This window comes from Lemur catta, chromosome 18 (genome assembly GCF_020740605.2).
Source record: "Lemur catta isolate mLemCat1 chromosome 18, mLemCat1.pri, whole genome shotgun sequence".
Lineage (NCBI taxonomy): Eukaryota > Metazoa > Chordata > Mammalia > Primates > Lemuridae > Lemur > Lemur catta.
The window spans coordinates 40,506,028-40,521,255 of NC_059145.1; the positions used below are offsets into that span (position 1 = coordinate 40,506,028).

A 15,228-nucleotide genomic window follows, 5' to 3' on the forward strand; every position below is an offset into this window, starting at 1 on the left:
AGGCGCCGCGCGCCGGGGACAGCGGCGGACGGTGGCGGCGGCATGCGGCTCCTCGCGCTGCCCATCGTGGGCTGAAGCGCCTGCAGCACGGGCGGGAGGTGCGGTGGCCCGGCGAGCCGAGGGCGCAGCCAGCCTAGCGGACCGCGGACAGCGGTCAGGGCGCCGTGCCATGGGCCGAACCGGGGGTGGGGGCCCGGGCCGGGGACCGCCGCCACTGCTGCTGCTTCTGGGGGCCACGCTGGTCCTTACCGCCGGAGCCGTGCCGGGTAGGTATCGACTGCGACTGGGACCCCAGCGACCCTCGTGCCCTACCCTGGGCCAAGGTGCCGCTGCTGCAGGTACAGGTGGAGTCCGCGACCTGTGGCAAGGGGGCGGGACACCGCCTTGCTCGCAGCCGGCCCAAGGGAAGGGCCCAGAAGAAGGTGGGGGCTGCGGGGGAGCAGAAAGGTGGGGGGCAGCCCCGACCCTGGCACGCGGGCCGCTGTGCGGGCTGGGGGAGGGGCCTGGGTGGGCGGGGCCGGAGGGTGAGACTTCGGGGCGGGACCTGGAGGTGACGGAGGGGCGCCTGTGGATGCTTGTTCAAGGCCGGGCCCTAATAGCAAGACTTCTGGATGGGCCTGAGTTGGGGGCCGCCCTGGCCTAGTCCTTCAGACTCCAGGTCAAGTCTGGGGCGGGGCTCGAGCCGGGGAACATTGGCCCGGGTATGATCCTTGGCTTGGGGGGTGGACTCAGGAACGGGGCTTAAAGTGGGGCGTGGCCTTGGGCAACACTGCAGCAGCTGCCTAGGGTTTTCCCGGGTCTAGGGGAGCAAGGTGTGGCGGGCGCGCGGCGGGTCTCAAGGGCCCCCCCACGCGCGCCCCCTGACGCCCCGCCCCTCGCCCTCCTTCCCACAGCGCGCGAGGCTGGCAGCGCCGCGGAGGCCGAAGAGCTGGTGAAGAGTGGCCTGGCATGGGAGCCACGTGCCAACGGCACACAGGAGGCCGCCTTGCCAGCAGCTGGAGAAGATGAGACCTCGTGGACGGCGCCGGGCGGCGAGCTGTCCATTGTGGGCCCAGAGGAGGCGCTGCAGGCGTCAGCTGCAGTGACCGGCACCACATGGCTAGAGGCTGACAGCCCAGGCCTGGGTGGAGTGACAGCAGAGGCAGGCAGCGGTGATGCCCAGGGCCTTCCAGCTACACTCCAGGCTCCCGACGAGGCCCTCGGGCAGTCATCTATGCCCCCGGACACCCCTGAGGCTACAGAAGCCAGTGGACCACCCTCCCCGACCCCCGACGACAAGCTGAGCCCAGCTTCTGAACTCCCCAAGGAGAGCCCCTTGGAGGTTTGGCTGAACCTGGGAGGCAGCACACCTGACCCTCAAGGGCCAGAGCCAACTTACCCCTTTCAGGGCACACTGGATCCCCACCCAGCATCAGATATAATTGACATCGACTACTTCGAAGGATTGGATGGTGAGGGTCGTGGCGCAGACCTGGGGAGCTTCCCGGGGTCACCAGGAATCTCAGAGAACCACCCTGATACTGAGGGAGAGACCCCTTCCTGGAGCCTGCTTGACTTATATGATGACTTCACCCCCTTTGATGAATCTGATTTCTACCCCACCACATCCTTTTACGATGACTTGGAGGAAGAGGAGGAAGAGGAGGATGACAAAGATGCAGTGGGAGGTGGAGACCTGGAAGATGAAAATGACCTTCTAGTGCCCACTCGGAAGCCTGGTCTAGGGCCTGGGACAGGTCAGCCTACCAACCGGTGGCATGCTGTCCCTCCACAGCATACTCTGGGGTTGGTTCCTGGAAGCAGCATCGCCCTCAGGCCCCGCCCAGGAGAGTCAGGCAAGGACCTGGCCTCAAGCGAAAATGGCACTGAGTGCCGCAGTGGCTTCGTGCGGCATAACGGCTCCTGCCGGTCAGTGTGCGACCTCTTCCCAAGTTACTGTCACAATGGTGGGCAGTGTTACCTGGTGGAGAACATAGGGGCCTTCTGCAGGTAAGTGTGTGGCAAGCAGGTGCACAGGGGCTTATAAAAGAGGGCCCGGGCCAGGCGCAGCAGCTCACGCCTGTAATCCCAACACTTTGGGAGGCTGAGACAGGAGGATCACTTGAGAACAGGAATTCAAGGCCAGCCTGGGCAGCACAGCAAGACCCCATCTCTAAAAAAAAATAGAAAAATTAGCAGGGTATCATGATGCATGCCTATAGTCCCAGATACTTGGAAGGCTGAGGCAGGAGGATCACTTGAGCCTAGGAGTTTGAGGTTGCTGTGAGCCATGATCACGCCTCTGCACTCCAGCCTAGGCAAAAGAGTGAGACCCTGTCTCAAAAAAAAAAAAAAAAAAAACGGGGCCTGAATAGTGTGACTGAGGCACACTCAGCAGCCAAGGGAGGGATGTGACAGGGTCAGCTTCCAAGAGGTTATACATCACAGGATCCCAACTCCAGAAATACTTCCTCAGGCTTCTACCGAATTACTTCTTTAAAAGTACTTCCTGTGATCTCATCACTAGAAGAGGTTCCTCAGAAATAAGATTTTGTATTTCCTCTGAGTGTTGTGTCCTTAACCAAAACACTCAACTATAAAGGCAAAATGAAGGGACTTCTCTTGGGGGTTTTGGAAGGAGGCCTTTGCTAGGCTGAGGAGTTTTCGGTGGAGAGTACTGGCTGCACTGGTAAAAAGGGTGGGCCTGTAAACCCGCCCTGGGGGATAGATAGCTGGTGAGCACAGCCTCCAAGCCATGTGCATGACAGGAGGAGGGCCCAGCCTCCCTGAAGGGGATGTGAAGTCAAAGTGAGAACCTTCTTGGGAACAGACCCAGAAGAGCTGCCACTCAAGCAGATAAAGTCAAGTTGAGAGTCTTTCCTCATGTTGCAGGTGTGGGGGTTGTTTCTTGAGTTTGGGTGGTGGCTTTTTTCTCTACCTTGTTGTCTACCTTGGGATACCAAGTCCATAATGTTTTAAGGGCTCAGAGAGTTTAGTGTCCCTAAGGACATTGTCAGCAGCTACCACCCCACACCTCTTCAATAATTACCCCAGTTGCCTCACTCTTGGGCACTGCCTCGCAGTGAGGGATTTAACTTGCTGGAGAGCTTGCCACCTTACTCTGGAAGAATCACAAGTCAGGGATGATGTGGGTAGTGTGTGTGTCTCCATCCCTCACAGGCCCTGGAAGTGGAGTGGAGCCTTCAGACTCTCTTGAGGCCTTTTCCATTGGTTCTATGGGGAGGATTTCTGTTATTGGGGTGTCTCCTTTTAAAGTGTCATTCTCAGTGCTTCTTTTTCTTGTCCTTTTTGGAGGTATATAAAGAATTCAAGTTCCTTAGGTCTTGATGTTCTGATAGGAGAATAACATAGAAAGCAGTGAATGTTGTGCCCTTGGCATTGGAGCCTGTGTTCCAGTTTCTTTCTATGAAGTTCTTTTCTATAAATGATCACGACATTAGGGTCACTCAGAGGATGTGACCATACAGTTCTGGGTGGTTGTCCAGCCATTGCCAAGAGGAGCTAGTGTGATTAAGAAATTCTAGAAATAAGGCCTTGCCAGTTGGTTAAGGGCTACCAGAAATATGGGAAAACACTGTGATTTTCCTCCTCCAACTTTAGCTTGAGGGACTATAGTGATGATTTCAGCCTGTGGAATATCTATACAAAATCATCATCTTTCATCCATTGGAGGCCTGGAATTTTCACCTTCAGAGTGAGATCCCCATAAGAGTATGAAATTTGGAGCCCTTGCTGTCTCTGGAGAGATATAAAAGTTCCCAGAATCTCCTGGAACTCCCAGAAAATTCTTGGGTAGAAGAGTAAGACTGTGCTCCTCACTAAGCTACATGGCTCTACCGGCTGTGGGTCCTCCAGTCTGTCCCTGCCTCAGAGGGGCTTCTCCACATGTCTGCTGCAGTTCCCCTTGCTTAGCGTCCATCCCAGGATCACAGTGAGGCCTCCCTAGCAGATCCCTCCTCTGCCTATGTACACCCAAAGCCTGGCCATGGCTCGAAAACTATTTTTGCATTCCACTCACAGGAGACTGCTGAGCCTTTAGTTGCAGACTGCAGCGTGCCTTTGTCTCTGTCACCCTGACCCACTGCAGGGAAATGATCAGAGCTGTGGCGGAAGTTCTCCAGAATACTGGGTTAGAGGGCCCCACTTAGAGGGGTCTGCATTTCCTGGCAACCTCAAACAGATAGCCGCCCCATTACTGCAGAGGTCCAGTTGGAAAACAAAGAAGAATTCCTAGTTAGCCATGTCTCCCCATGCTAGTCGGGATGTGGAGTAGCCAATTCTCTGGTGCATAATTTCCCCATTTCTGAGCCCCTTTCTCTTGTCTGTGATTCACCCTGAGGTTCATGTCCTCTCTCCTTTGCCTGCCTCTGTATCCTTCCACATCTTTCCTCTTTGAAGCAGCCTGGTTCCCATGGAAACAGCAATGTCATTGGAAGAGTTGGAGCCTGGGAATGTCCCCAAGGGCAGGAGAAAGTCACTCAACAAAAGGACTAAAACCCACCCAGAGGGTTGATTCTCACTATGTCTGCATGACAGTTCTCATAGTCATAGAACAGGAAGCTTTGGGGGCTGCAGAGGTAGGAGGAGAATATACATCCATCTTTGTGTTTGTCCTTGTCTGTCACTTTCTTATTTTTCAGTGTCTGGTTAGCCACGTGAACTAGATGGGACTGCAAAGCAACAAGACAGGTTTTCACGTGCAGGGTAGATCCTCGTACTTTGTAGCCATAGCTCTAATTCATCTTGTTCGTCATCTTTGTTTCACCCCGAGCCCAGGGCAGGGAGAGGCCTGAGAGAACTCTGTGATTGTCCTCACTGAGGCTGCACAGCAGAAGTTCCCTCCCCGGTCACTTAACAGTCAGATAACTTTGACCAGTTTACTCAGTTTCTCTGCACCTTGGTTACCTCATTTGTATCACGGACCTCTGAGCTGCCTGGCCCGCTTTATAGGGTGGTTGTAGAGATGAGCCTGTAATGCCAGCGGTGAGGTCTGTGCAGGTTTGGGGCATTACCGTTCCTCGGGCGGCCATAGGAACAGGCCGTTGAGATAAGTGTTGGGGTCAGGGCCCAAGCCTGTGCCCCAGCCATGGCTGCCTGCTCCATCGCCTCTGTCTCTCCGTGTCGCTGCTGCAGGTGCAACACACAGGACTACATCTGGCACAAGGGGATGCGCTGTGAGTCCATCATCACCGACTTCCAGGTGATGTGCGTGGCCGTTGGCTCGGCCGCCCTCGTGCTACTCCTGCTTTTCATGATGACGGTGTTCTTCGCCAAGAAGCTCTATCTGCTCAAGACAGAGAATACCAAGCTGCGTAGGACCAAGTGAGTCTGTGTCACCCAGCCTCATTTGATGGGGGGGCACCCTGACCCCTGACCCTGCTGCACTCCTCCATGTGATCCGGGGATTTTGCCGTGAGAGTTCTGGCACCTGCTCTTCATCCCTGGCTGTTTTGTCCATGCTGAAGACTCACCCAAGCTCATCCATTCCTATGTAGAATGTGCTGGAATTGCAGCAGAGGTGAAGCCCCCATGGCGCACTGCAGCCAGCTCACTAGCAAAATTCCCAACAGCCCTGCCCCGGGACAGAGGGTCCTTAAAGAAAAGGCAGCCGGCCTATAGCAACTCCACTCTAGCGCCCATGTGAGCTACTGCACTAAGTCTGCCCCCCCCCCCACCGCCTGACGCACCTTCCTCCCTGGTCTTTGACAACCAGTGGCCAGTGTGAGGATTTCACTCACAATTCCACATGGAGTAACTCCATCTCCCTCAAATCTGCTGCCACCCAGTACCAGCTCCTCCTCCATGAACACTGAGGAGAAAGGGTCTAGCACCACACGGCGTTGCTTTTTACAAGCCAGTCAATCCTTGGTTCAAACAGAAAACTTAAGGAAACCTGCATTACCTCTTCTGTATAGAATTTGGTGGAGAGATGGGGCCTGGGGTTAACTTCCTCTGCTGTAGAATTTAAGGACCACATGGGAGATAGAATCTCATTTCAGCTCTTCCCTTAGCAGAGCAGTGACTTTCATGCGCTTATGAGAAACGTGCGTTTACCTTTAAGTGCATGCCTTGAACTCTCGAATGTGACCTTATTCACTATGAGAATCATTTTACCACTAGGCAAAGTAAACAGCCTTTGTGAAGTGTCACAGGAGAGACAAAAGGAGGAGATTGGAGTGCAGCTTCCTTGAGACCCCAGAGACAATTTATGCAGAACTGCCCCCACTTCCCTTTCACCCTGTTGCCCCATTAATCCCCCTCCCCCTGACCTGAGACTCCCTCTAGAGAATGCGACTGAAGGACTTTCCCTGGGTCCTGGGAAAAGGACAAAACACCATCTGTTGCTCCTTTGCTGGGTAGACTCATGCAATGTGCGGATGCCAGCAGCTCCCAGCAGCCTTTCAGCTAACGGCTGCAGGGCTGGAAGGGCCTCTCCATTGTGCCTGTGCATTGAGGCGGGCTGTATCCGTGCACGTGATCACGCCCGAGAGACACAAACCAGGACCCCTGGCTACACCAAGGGGGGGTGGGTGAGCAGGGGTGGACAGAGGGAGGGGGATGGGACCACCTAAATCAAGGCAGCTGCTGCTGAGGATCGGGGAGAGACAAGAGCAACTGCCAGGGCACTGGAGCAGCAAGAGCTGTGGCCAGGGGCACATCCTTGTCCTAGTCTTCCTCCTTTAGCCAGACCCGTGTTTTTTGCAGAGCGTGGCTCTGTCATTTCTCCACATACCATCTTTCTTTCTCTAGCCTGGTTACTGCTCTGATGATGCTACATGTGCCCAAGGTGCTACAGATGCTGCTGTAATTGATTGATTCTAAGATACACCTTTTTTCCCCCACATATTAACATCTCTCAAATTGGATAGTGTCTTACAGTCCCTGGCTGTAATCGCTGTTGGCCAGATGGTAGTCATGATGTAGTTGTGATTGTTGGCATGCACAGACATGGTCATAGCTGCTCATATCGTTGTCGGTTCCTTGTCTAAAGTCTAATGAGCTACTTCAAGTATATAAGAACAACTCTAGGTGGTAAGAAAGTATTGGATCAGGGTTTAAGTGGCAGAAGTTTTTTTTCTTAGTGGTACATCAGATAATGGTGCATCTTATTACAATCCTTGACATTTGATAAAATACCGTATGTGACCCATGAAGTTGAAGTGTTACTACTGTTGCCATGTTTTGCTACAATCATTTCACTGACATTTTACCTTCTCTCTCCTGTCCTAACCAGCAAATTCCGGACCCCATCTGAGCTCCACAACGATAATTTCTCCCTCTCCACCATTGCCGAGGGCTCTCACCCAAATGTAAGGAAACTTTGCAACACTCCCCGTACCTCCTCCCCCCATGCCCGTGCCTTGGCTCACTATGATAACGTTATCTGTCAGGTAACTTGTCTTCTTCACCTCTCCCTTATGCATGCTTTGGTCCCTGGCCCATGTCTTGGGTCTGTGTCAGAGTGTGAAGTCTCTAGAGAGCTTTCGAGGTCAGCTTAGGGCAACTGGGTGGGGTGGTGAAGGTGGGAATAGCCCCGATGGTATATTACTTCTTTGACAAGCAGAGACATAGGTAGTAGAGAAGACTTTTTTCTAGGATGACTTATGATTTTTAGCTTCATCTGCACTTTAGAAGTCTGATTATTGTCTTTTATTTTCCATATCAAGGGGAAAGGTTCTGCTTTCACTGCTGGGTGGTTTCCTGATGGTCAGTGAAGCAAATGGTGCTTGCTCATTAGGATGAGTAGAAAAACCTCTGGGTCTTTGATGCTATTTGAGGACCCTAAGAACTGACAGGCTTATACACAACTAGTTAGGGCCAAGGGGAGCATAAAACACCAGAAGTCTAGGAGTTATTCTGTTTTTAGGAGGATGAGCTCATATATATCAGTTGAAAGCCAATAAAAAGTCCCAACAGACTGTTTTCTGAAGACCCTGGCCTAGCGCGTTGCCTGCATCAGCCTGACCTGTAAAATACTAGGTACTGTCAGAATTTTGAAAAGAAAGCAGAAACTCTCCGAGCCCCAAATCACATCACATCCAAATCCAAAATTTCTGCCTATAATGCAGGCTCCATAGCTCAAGGTAGATGCATTATTACACAGATAAGGGAGCTAAAATGAGACTCTTCAGATTGAGACAATGGAGTTTAAGAGGAAATTTTGGCTGGGCATGGCAGCTCATGCCTGTAATCCTAGCACTTTGAGAGCCTGAAGCGGGAGGGTTGCTTAAGGACAGGAGTTTGAGACCAGCCTGAGCAAGAGCAAGACCCTGTCTCCATAAAAAAATACAAAAATTAGCCAGGCACAGTGGCTCACACTTGTAATCCTAGCACTCTAGGAGGCTGGGGTGGGAGGATTGCTTGATGTCAGGAGTTTGAGACCAGCCTGAGCAACAGCGAGACCCTGTCTCAACTAAAAGTAGAAAAATTAGCCAGGTATGGTAGCACACCTGTAGTCCCAGCCACTCAGGTGGCTGGGGCAGGAGGATCACTTGAGCCCAGGAGTTCGAGTTTGCAGTGAGCTATGATGACGACACTGTACTTTAGCCAGGGTGAAAGAGTGAGACCCCATCTCAATCAATCAATAAAGAAATAAAAATTTTTGAAGAAATTCTTTGAAATAATGGACCACAGAGTATCAGAGCTCATAGGAGTCTTAACAATCTAGACCAGTGCTACTGGTAGAACTTTCTGTGAGATAGAAATGTTCTATGTCTACACTGTCCACTACAACAGCCATTAGCCACATGTGGCTATAGAGCTCTGGAACTGAAGCTAGTGCGATCATGTTAGACAGCACAGATCTAGACCATTGTCTTCTTTTTATAGATGGGGAAACTATAGCCCCCAAAGGGGGAAGAGAATAAGAGTAAATGTGGCTTTATTCATAAAACTCCAGAATAGGAAAAATTGGCCTGGTAGAGGAGGAGTAAAGGGGTCAATTTTAAATATGAAATGAGAGAGGTAAACTTAGGATGATTTTTTAAGTCTTTGATATAAAGGGTGGAAAAAGAACTGATTATTTTATTTGTTATACACTAAGATATTAATAAGTTCAAAATGAATACTGTAACCAAGGAAATAAGATGTCTGATAAACTTTTAAGATTGATAACCACATTAACCAACCCACAGGGTGCAGACAGCTTGAGGACAGGACAGAGACTTGCTTCTCTTGGGCAGCACATTATCCAGCCTCTCCCAGTAATAGCATTCAGTCTGCAGTTATTGGGTACTAGTGAATGATGGCCTGTGCAGAGCCTCTCGGTTCCACTGTCGGATCTACCATTTTGTACGCGTGGGGCAGCAGGTCAGCGTGTTCATTGTCCACAGTCAGTTCCTCCTGCCACTCTGCCTGACAGAGGGCAAGGGTCCCTAGGGAAGTTTCTACCCAGATGTCTCTGGTACTGCAGCTACAGACACCTTTCCCCTTTGTAAAGAGGAAGGAAAGAGAATGGCTCCTATAGGCCGGGCGCGGTGGCTCACTCCTGTCATCCTAGCACTCTGAGAGGCTGAGGCGGAAGGATCACTTGAAGTCAGGAGTTCAAGACCAGCCTGAGCAAGAGCAAGACCCCATCTCTATTAAAAAAAAGAGAGAGAGAGAGAGAGAATGGCTCCTATTGGAGGGCTTGGTTTCATGAACCAATGCCAAGGTTTCCTGTTCTTGGCTGACTCAGCCTTATGGAAACCAAGGCATTTGTACATGAAAGCTACCCTGACTCTGTGTTCAGAATATGGCAAGCCTTGGCTAGGTGCAGTGACTCATGCCTGTAATACCAGCACTTTGGGAGGCCAAGAATCAATACCAGCCTGGGCAACACAGTGAGACCCTGTCTCTACAAAACTTTTTTTTAAAAAATAGGCCAGGTGCAGTGGTTCATGCTTGTAATCCTAGCACTTTGGGAGGTCAAGGTGGGAGTATTGCTTGAGGCCAGGAGTTCAAGACCAGCCTGGGCAAGAGCAAGATCCCATCTCTACAAAAAATAGCAAAATTAGATAGCCATGGTGTTGCATACCAGTAGTCCCAGCTACTCAGGAGGCTGAGGCAGGAGGAGTGCTTGAGCCCAGAATTTCAAGGTTGCAGTGAGCTATCGACGCATCACTACACTTCAGCCTGGGTGACAAAGTGAGACCCTGTCCCTAAAAAGAAAAGAAAAGAATATGACAACCTTGAAAGCAGAGCAGGGGGTAGTTGGCAATGGTGGGCTCTGCCTGGGAGATAGGGGCTTCCTGGGCAGCACCCAGACCATCCCTCAGGGAAGCAGCAAGACCAGCCTTTGGGGTCTCTTGGCTCTTCTTGGGTCTTGAGGCTGTTGTGCTTCTCTCAGCTTGTGCCCAAGGGGACATCATCCTCTCCTCTCTGAAAGCACTGTGGAGGTGAGGGGATGGCTCTTCTGTCCAGCAGGGCATGTAGTGGTGGATTTTCTACCTTCATCTCTAATTCCCTCCACCTACCCCAAAAGTCAGACTTAGTCACGTTCAAGATCTTGTGGGCATTGCCGATTAAGATGGTTGCCACTTTGCTGTGAAGCGAAGCCCTGCTGCTCACTCCAGCCGCCACGCTGACTGCTTCCACATGGTGCCCACAGCAAGATGAAAGTGAGAAGGCCTCCAGGTGAGCCCAGGGAGCGACAAGGGGCATCAGAGCCCACCCTGCTGTCCAGCTACTCCCCAGCCCTCCCTGCACCCCTCAAACTCCTTGTTGGTATTGATGGTCCCTAAAATTTTGGAGAGTTAGTTCTATTTATTTTAATAGAGGGATTATTTCTTTTATATAAGTAAATTAGATTGAAGGGGTCATTTTCTTACCCCATTGTAATAGTTTCTCCCAGCTGCTCTCTAAAAAGATTTCAGACAAAAAAAAAAAATCTACTGCTTTGGCTGGGCAAGGTGCCTCACACCTATAATCCTAGCACTCTGGGAAGCTGAGGTGGGAGGATCGCTTGAGGTGAGGGGTTCAAGACCACCCTGAGCAAGAGTGAGACCCTCGTCTCTACTAAAAAATAGAAAGAAATTATCTGGACAACTAAAAATATATAGAAAAAATTAGCCGGGCATGGTGGCACATGCCTGTAGTCCCAGCTACTCGGGAGGCTGAGGCAGGAGGATCGCTTGAGCCCAGGAGTTTGAGGTTGCTGTGAGCTAGGCTGATGCAATGGCACTCTAGCCTGGGCAACAGAGCGAGACTCTGTCTCAAAAAAAGAAAAAAAAAATCTACTGCTTTGAGTCTGGCGGGGGACAGGTCAGTTGCTGGTATCTGTGCCAGTGGCACCTCCTTCCCCTCCCTCTGCTGCTCCAGTCTGGGTCCTCTGGGACTGATGTGAGTGAGGCTCTGTAGCCGTGGGCCGTGGGCTGAGTCTGGGTGACTCGTTTGTGTAGCGGAGCCAGCCTGGAAAGGGAACGTCAGGAGGCACGGCGAGTGTGTAGGAGCTGGACATGCTCCAGGTGTGCCGTGTGAATGAAGCCACCTGAAACCCAAGGCGGACGGCCCACACACTGCGCTGCCCTGTTGGTCCTCAGAGCGGTGCTGTCAAGGCTACTTGGTGGGGGTGGGGGGGTAACGTGGGTCATCCTAAGACTTGACAGACTTCCAGGATTTCAGTTTATTCTGAGGATTTCTCCATAGTGTCTCAGTGCTTTCTTTCCCTATTTAAATCTTTCTTACTTTCCAGACTCTGCTCTTGCATGCGTTTGGTGAAGCACTGACTGCCTGCCTCCTTGTGACAGAGGTTTGCATCTGGACAGGTGGGGGTCCCTGGGCTGAAGGCTGCCCATGTGAGGTGGAGTGCTGAGAGCGGGGGGCACATGGTGCCCAGGGTTATGCCAGATGTCGGTGCAGCTCCCTTGGGATGAGGTGCTTCTGCCAGGTCAAACGCAGATGGGCCTTCTGCTCTGGGATCGGGCAACTCTAGGCTTCAGAGGATCAAGTTCTAGAGGAAACACTTAGGTTAAGAGAGCTCCATCTTGCTTCAGACACTGCCTCAATTGTTCTGTCTGTGGGAGGCACTCGGCTTGTCTACTTGCACGGTTTGGGTACCTCTGCTTCTTACTCTTAGCACGTATTCTCCCACCCCTTGGCCCAGAAGGCAATTTCCTCATCTGTCCAAATCCCAAGGGCCCTTGCGGGGCCCCACCTTCATGGCATCACGGCTCTGAGGCCCAGGTGTGTAAGGAGTCACTTAATCCACTTTTCTTCATATTATGAGAATATTCCTGATATAGGAGGTGAGAGTGGGGAAGGTTATCTTGAAAAACATGAAAGCGAGTTGCATCCTTATAAAAGGAAAGGTGAGTATAGGTCTTTTGTTTTGTTCTAGGTGTTGGTATGATTCAAAGTCTTTCCAACCCAGGGTTTTTTTTTTGTAGAGATGGGATCTTGCTGTGTTGTCCAGGCTGGTCTTGAACTCCTGGTATCAAGTGATCCTCCTGCCTCAGCCTCCCAAGTTACTGGGATTATAGGCGTGAGCCACTGTGCCTGGCCCCCAGGACATCTTTGGTGGCTCACCTCTCAACTTTCATGCCAGGGTCGTCCCCAAACAGTACAGAATAACACAAAATAACAAGTGCAGGTCTACCTCATCCCACTTCCCTCTCTATAAAGCGCACATGCATGGGGGGATGTGTATATACCTACCTATAGCTATATATTTTAAACACAAATAGGACTTTGCTATACATATGTTCTACCCCTTACTTTTTTTCAATTAATATATCATGGAGATCTTTCCATCTCAGCACATAGAGATTTATGTCACTGCACAGTATTTTCTGACTCTCTCCAAGCAGTGGTTGACAGTATCCAGCACCCATGCGTGCTGCGCGCCGCTGCCTTGCCTGAAGTCCGCCTCGATGCTCTGCGAAGTCGGTTTCCTCTTGTTCTTGTCTCATTGCAGATGAGGAACGTGTTCCCCTGTTGTCTGAAGTATTTGACACTATTAAATCGCTCTGCTCAATCTGGGCCTCTAGAAAAGTATGAATGAGGCTGAGGGCAGCAGACAGGGGGCAGTGATTTCCATACGTGTGACTTTTGAACACCCCTAGTGTCCTGTGTGTACAGGCACCACAGAAAGCCTGAGGTCTTTCCCAACTTTCTTTCCAACCCATCACTACCCTAACCTAGTATGGTTATGAGCCAAACTAATACAGGCACAGACAAGAGCTCACCCGAGTTTTTTGGAGAATGCCCTGTTTCTTAAGCATGCTGGTTATCCTGAATTTTAGTAGTGGTTAAAGCAGGAGCAGTCTGAGCCAGCTGGTCAGATTGGGACATTCCCTCCCTTCTTGCCGTCCATGAGTCTGCCTGGGCAGTTATGCAACCTCTCCGATCAGCACTTACAACAGCTACTTGGGGCACCAGAGAAGGAACTGAGGCCCACTGAGTCACACTGGGTATAATCCCCGCAGGTGGCCCTGAAGGAAAAGAGGCAGGCAGGCGTTGCCACAGAAGTTCTCTGAATGTGCAGAGTGTGGAGTTGAGGACCGTGTGTGGTGTGGACGTCCTGAAAACCCTTAACAGGCAAATCCGGTTCGGGCTTGGGAGCTTGTCAGAGGGCTGCAGGACATACAGAGGGCTGGGCAGAGGGACACAGGCACACAACAGAGTGCTCATGAACCAGCAGCATGAATATCATCTGACGCAGAATGCGGCAGGCCACCGAGGCAGCCAGATTCGGGCTGGGATTGAGAGCAGACCATTTCAGTTAGCATCTCTTGGCAGAAACGGTTCTGACGGCAAGAGGCTCACACATCTTTGGCCTCTAGGCAGAGCACATATTTTCGCTGTGGGGAGTGGGGCCCTCACTTTGCCAGGAGCAGCTCTGTAGCTGACCGTAATCCTGTGCGTGCCCCACTCCACACGCTGACATGTTTCCAGACCAAGACAGTTTTGTGCAAGCAGAACTCAACAGGGTAGAGGGCCCAGCAGGCCGCACAGAGCACAGCCACACCTGAGACTTTAGAGGCACCTGGGCCAAGTATTAAAAGGGACAGTGTCTCCCAATATCTGTCCAGAAGAAAGCCTTGGACTGGCCCAAATTAAAGGTATTTGTGACCTGATTACCTGTCAAGTTTTCATCTACACCTGGCCATTGCTTTTAGGATGGCTTTCCTAAAAAGTAGTGCTAATGAGTTGCTCTGGCGAATTTGGGTTCATTCAAGTCTTAGAGCTTTTTCCTTTTCTCAGTTATGCTTCTTTCAGCCAGATAGAACAATCGGAAGTTATTATTTGATTGCCCTACACATTGTCTCCTCCCCCCAACTTTCTTCCTCTTCTAGGATGATCCTAGTGCTCCACACAAAATCCAGGAAGCTCTCAAGTCCTGCCTGAAAGAGGAGGAGTCATTTAACATCCAGAACTCCATGTCGCCCAAACTCGAGGGTGGCAAAGGTGACCAGGCTGACTTGGAGGTGAACTGTCTTCAGAATAATTTAACCTAAAGCAGAGCAAGAAGGGGGGACATGGGGGTGGGGGGGTAGCGGGAAGAAACATTATCTCCTCTTGTACAGAGTCTATTTCTTGTAACCATTTGTTAAACTTTTTTCTTTTTCTGATCTCATGGCATGCTTTGATGTATTTTGTACAGGAGGCAAAAAAATACTTAAAATAAGCAAAGAAACTGAACAGGATTGCATACCTTGGATTGTTTTGTCTGTGCTGTCTGTACATTGCTTCTGCTGCTGTGATTTCTAAACCCGTGCTGTTACTCAACTGACTTTTTTTTTGTACTTTGACCCACCTTTTTTTTAAATACCAGTAAAAAAAAAACAAAGTTCTTGAAATAAAACTTTTTAAAAAGGTATTCATTTTCTTAATGTCATTGTGTCCACTCCCTACCCATTCTTATTGCTGTGGGTTGAATTCTTACTTTTGTTGACATGTATATTGAAATCTCAGAAATGGTCTGTGTATTAGTCTGCTCCAGCTGCCGTGACAAAATACTACGGACTAGGGGCTTAAACAACAGAAAGTTATTTTCTCCCAGCTCTGGAGGCTGGAAGTCCAAGATCAGCGTGCCAGCAGGGCTGGTTTCTGGTGAGGCCTCTCTTCCTGGCTTGGGAATGGTCCCCTTCTCACTGTGTCCTCACGTGGCCTTTTCTCTGTGTGCACATGGACAGAGAGGGATCTCTGGTGTCACTTCCTGTTCTTATAAGGACACCAATCCTACTGGATTAGGGTCCTCCTTTATCACCTATTTAAGCTTCATTACTTCATTAGCGCCTTAAAGGCCCT

At 50.8% G+C, this 15,228-nt stretch overlaps 1 protein-coding gene across 5 annotated transcripts; it reads left to right on the forward strand.

Moving 5' to 3' along the window:
* CSPG5 (chondroitin sulfate proteoglycan 5) lies at nucleotides 1-14,794 on the forward strand. Of its 5 annotated transcripts, none has more exons than XR_006729829.1 (6): nucleotides 93-266; nucleotides 894-1,989; nucleotides 5,134-5,322; nucleotides 7,235-7,310; nucleotides 10,463-10,614; nucleotides 13,404-14,794. XR_006729829.1 is itself a non-coding variant. In XM_045530373.1 (6 exons), the coding sequence occupies exons 1-6, from the start codon at nucleotides 170-172 to the stop codon at nucleotides 14,433-14,435; spliced, it is 1,677 nt and encodes a 558-aa protein (XP_045386329.1). In that variant the 5' UTR covers nucleotides 99-169; the 3' UTR covers nucleotides 14,436-14,794. The 5 variants fall into 5 exon arrangements, 3 of the variants coding, with proteins under 3 accessions (XP_045386328.1, XP_045386330.1, XP_045386329.1); XR_006729830.1 differs by having other exon boundaries at nucleotides 14,274-14,327; XM_045530373.1 differs by lacking the exon at nucleotides 10,463-10,614 and adding an exon at nucleotides 11,672-11,728 and having other exon boundaries at nucleotides 99-266; nucleotides 14,274-14,794.
* Nucleotides 14,795-15,228: the final 434 nt, after the last annotated feature.

Excerpts from the sequence above, each read along its gene's own strand:
- CSPG5 (XM_045530372.1), top strand. The coding sequence starts at position 170 with ATGGGCCGAACCGGGGGTGGGGGCCCGGGCCGGGGACCGCCGCCACTG. Across the intron at positions 5,323-7,234 it reads ACCAAGCTGCGTAGGACCAA|CAAATTCCGGACCCCATCTG; the intron begins GTGAGTCTGTGT and ends TGTCCTAACCAG. Across the intron at positions 7,392-14,273 it reads ATGATAACGTTATCTGTCAG|GATGATCCTAGTGCTCCACA; the intron begins GTAACTTGTCTT and ends TTCCTCTTCTAG.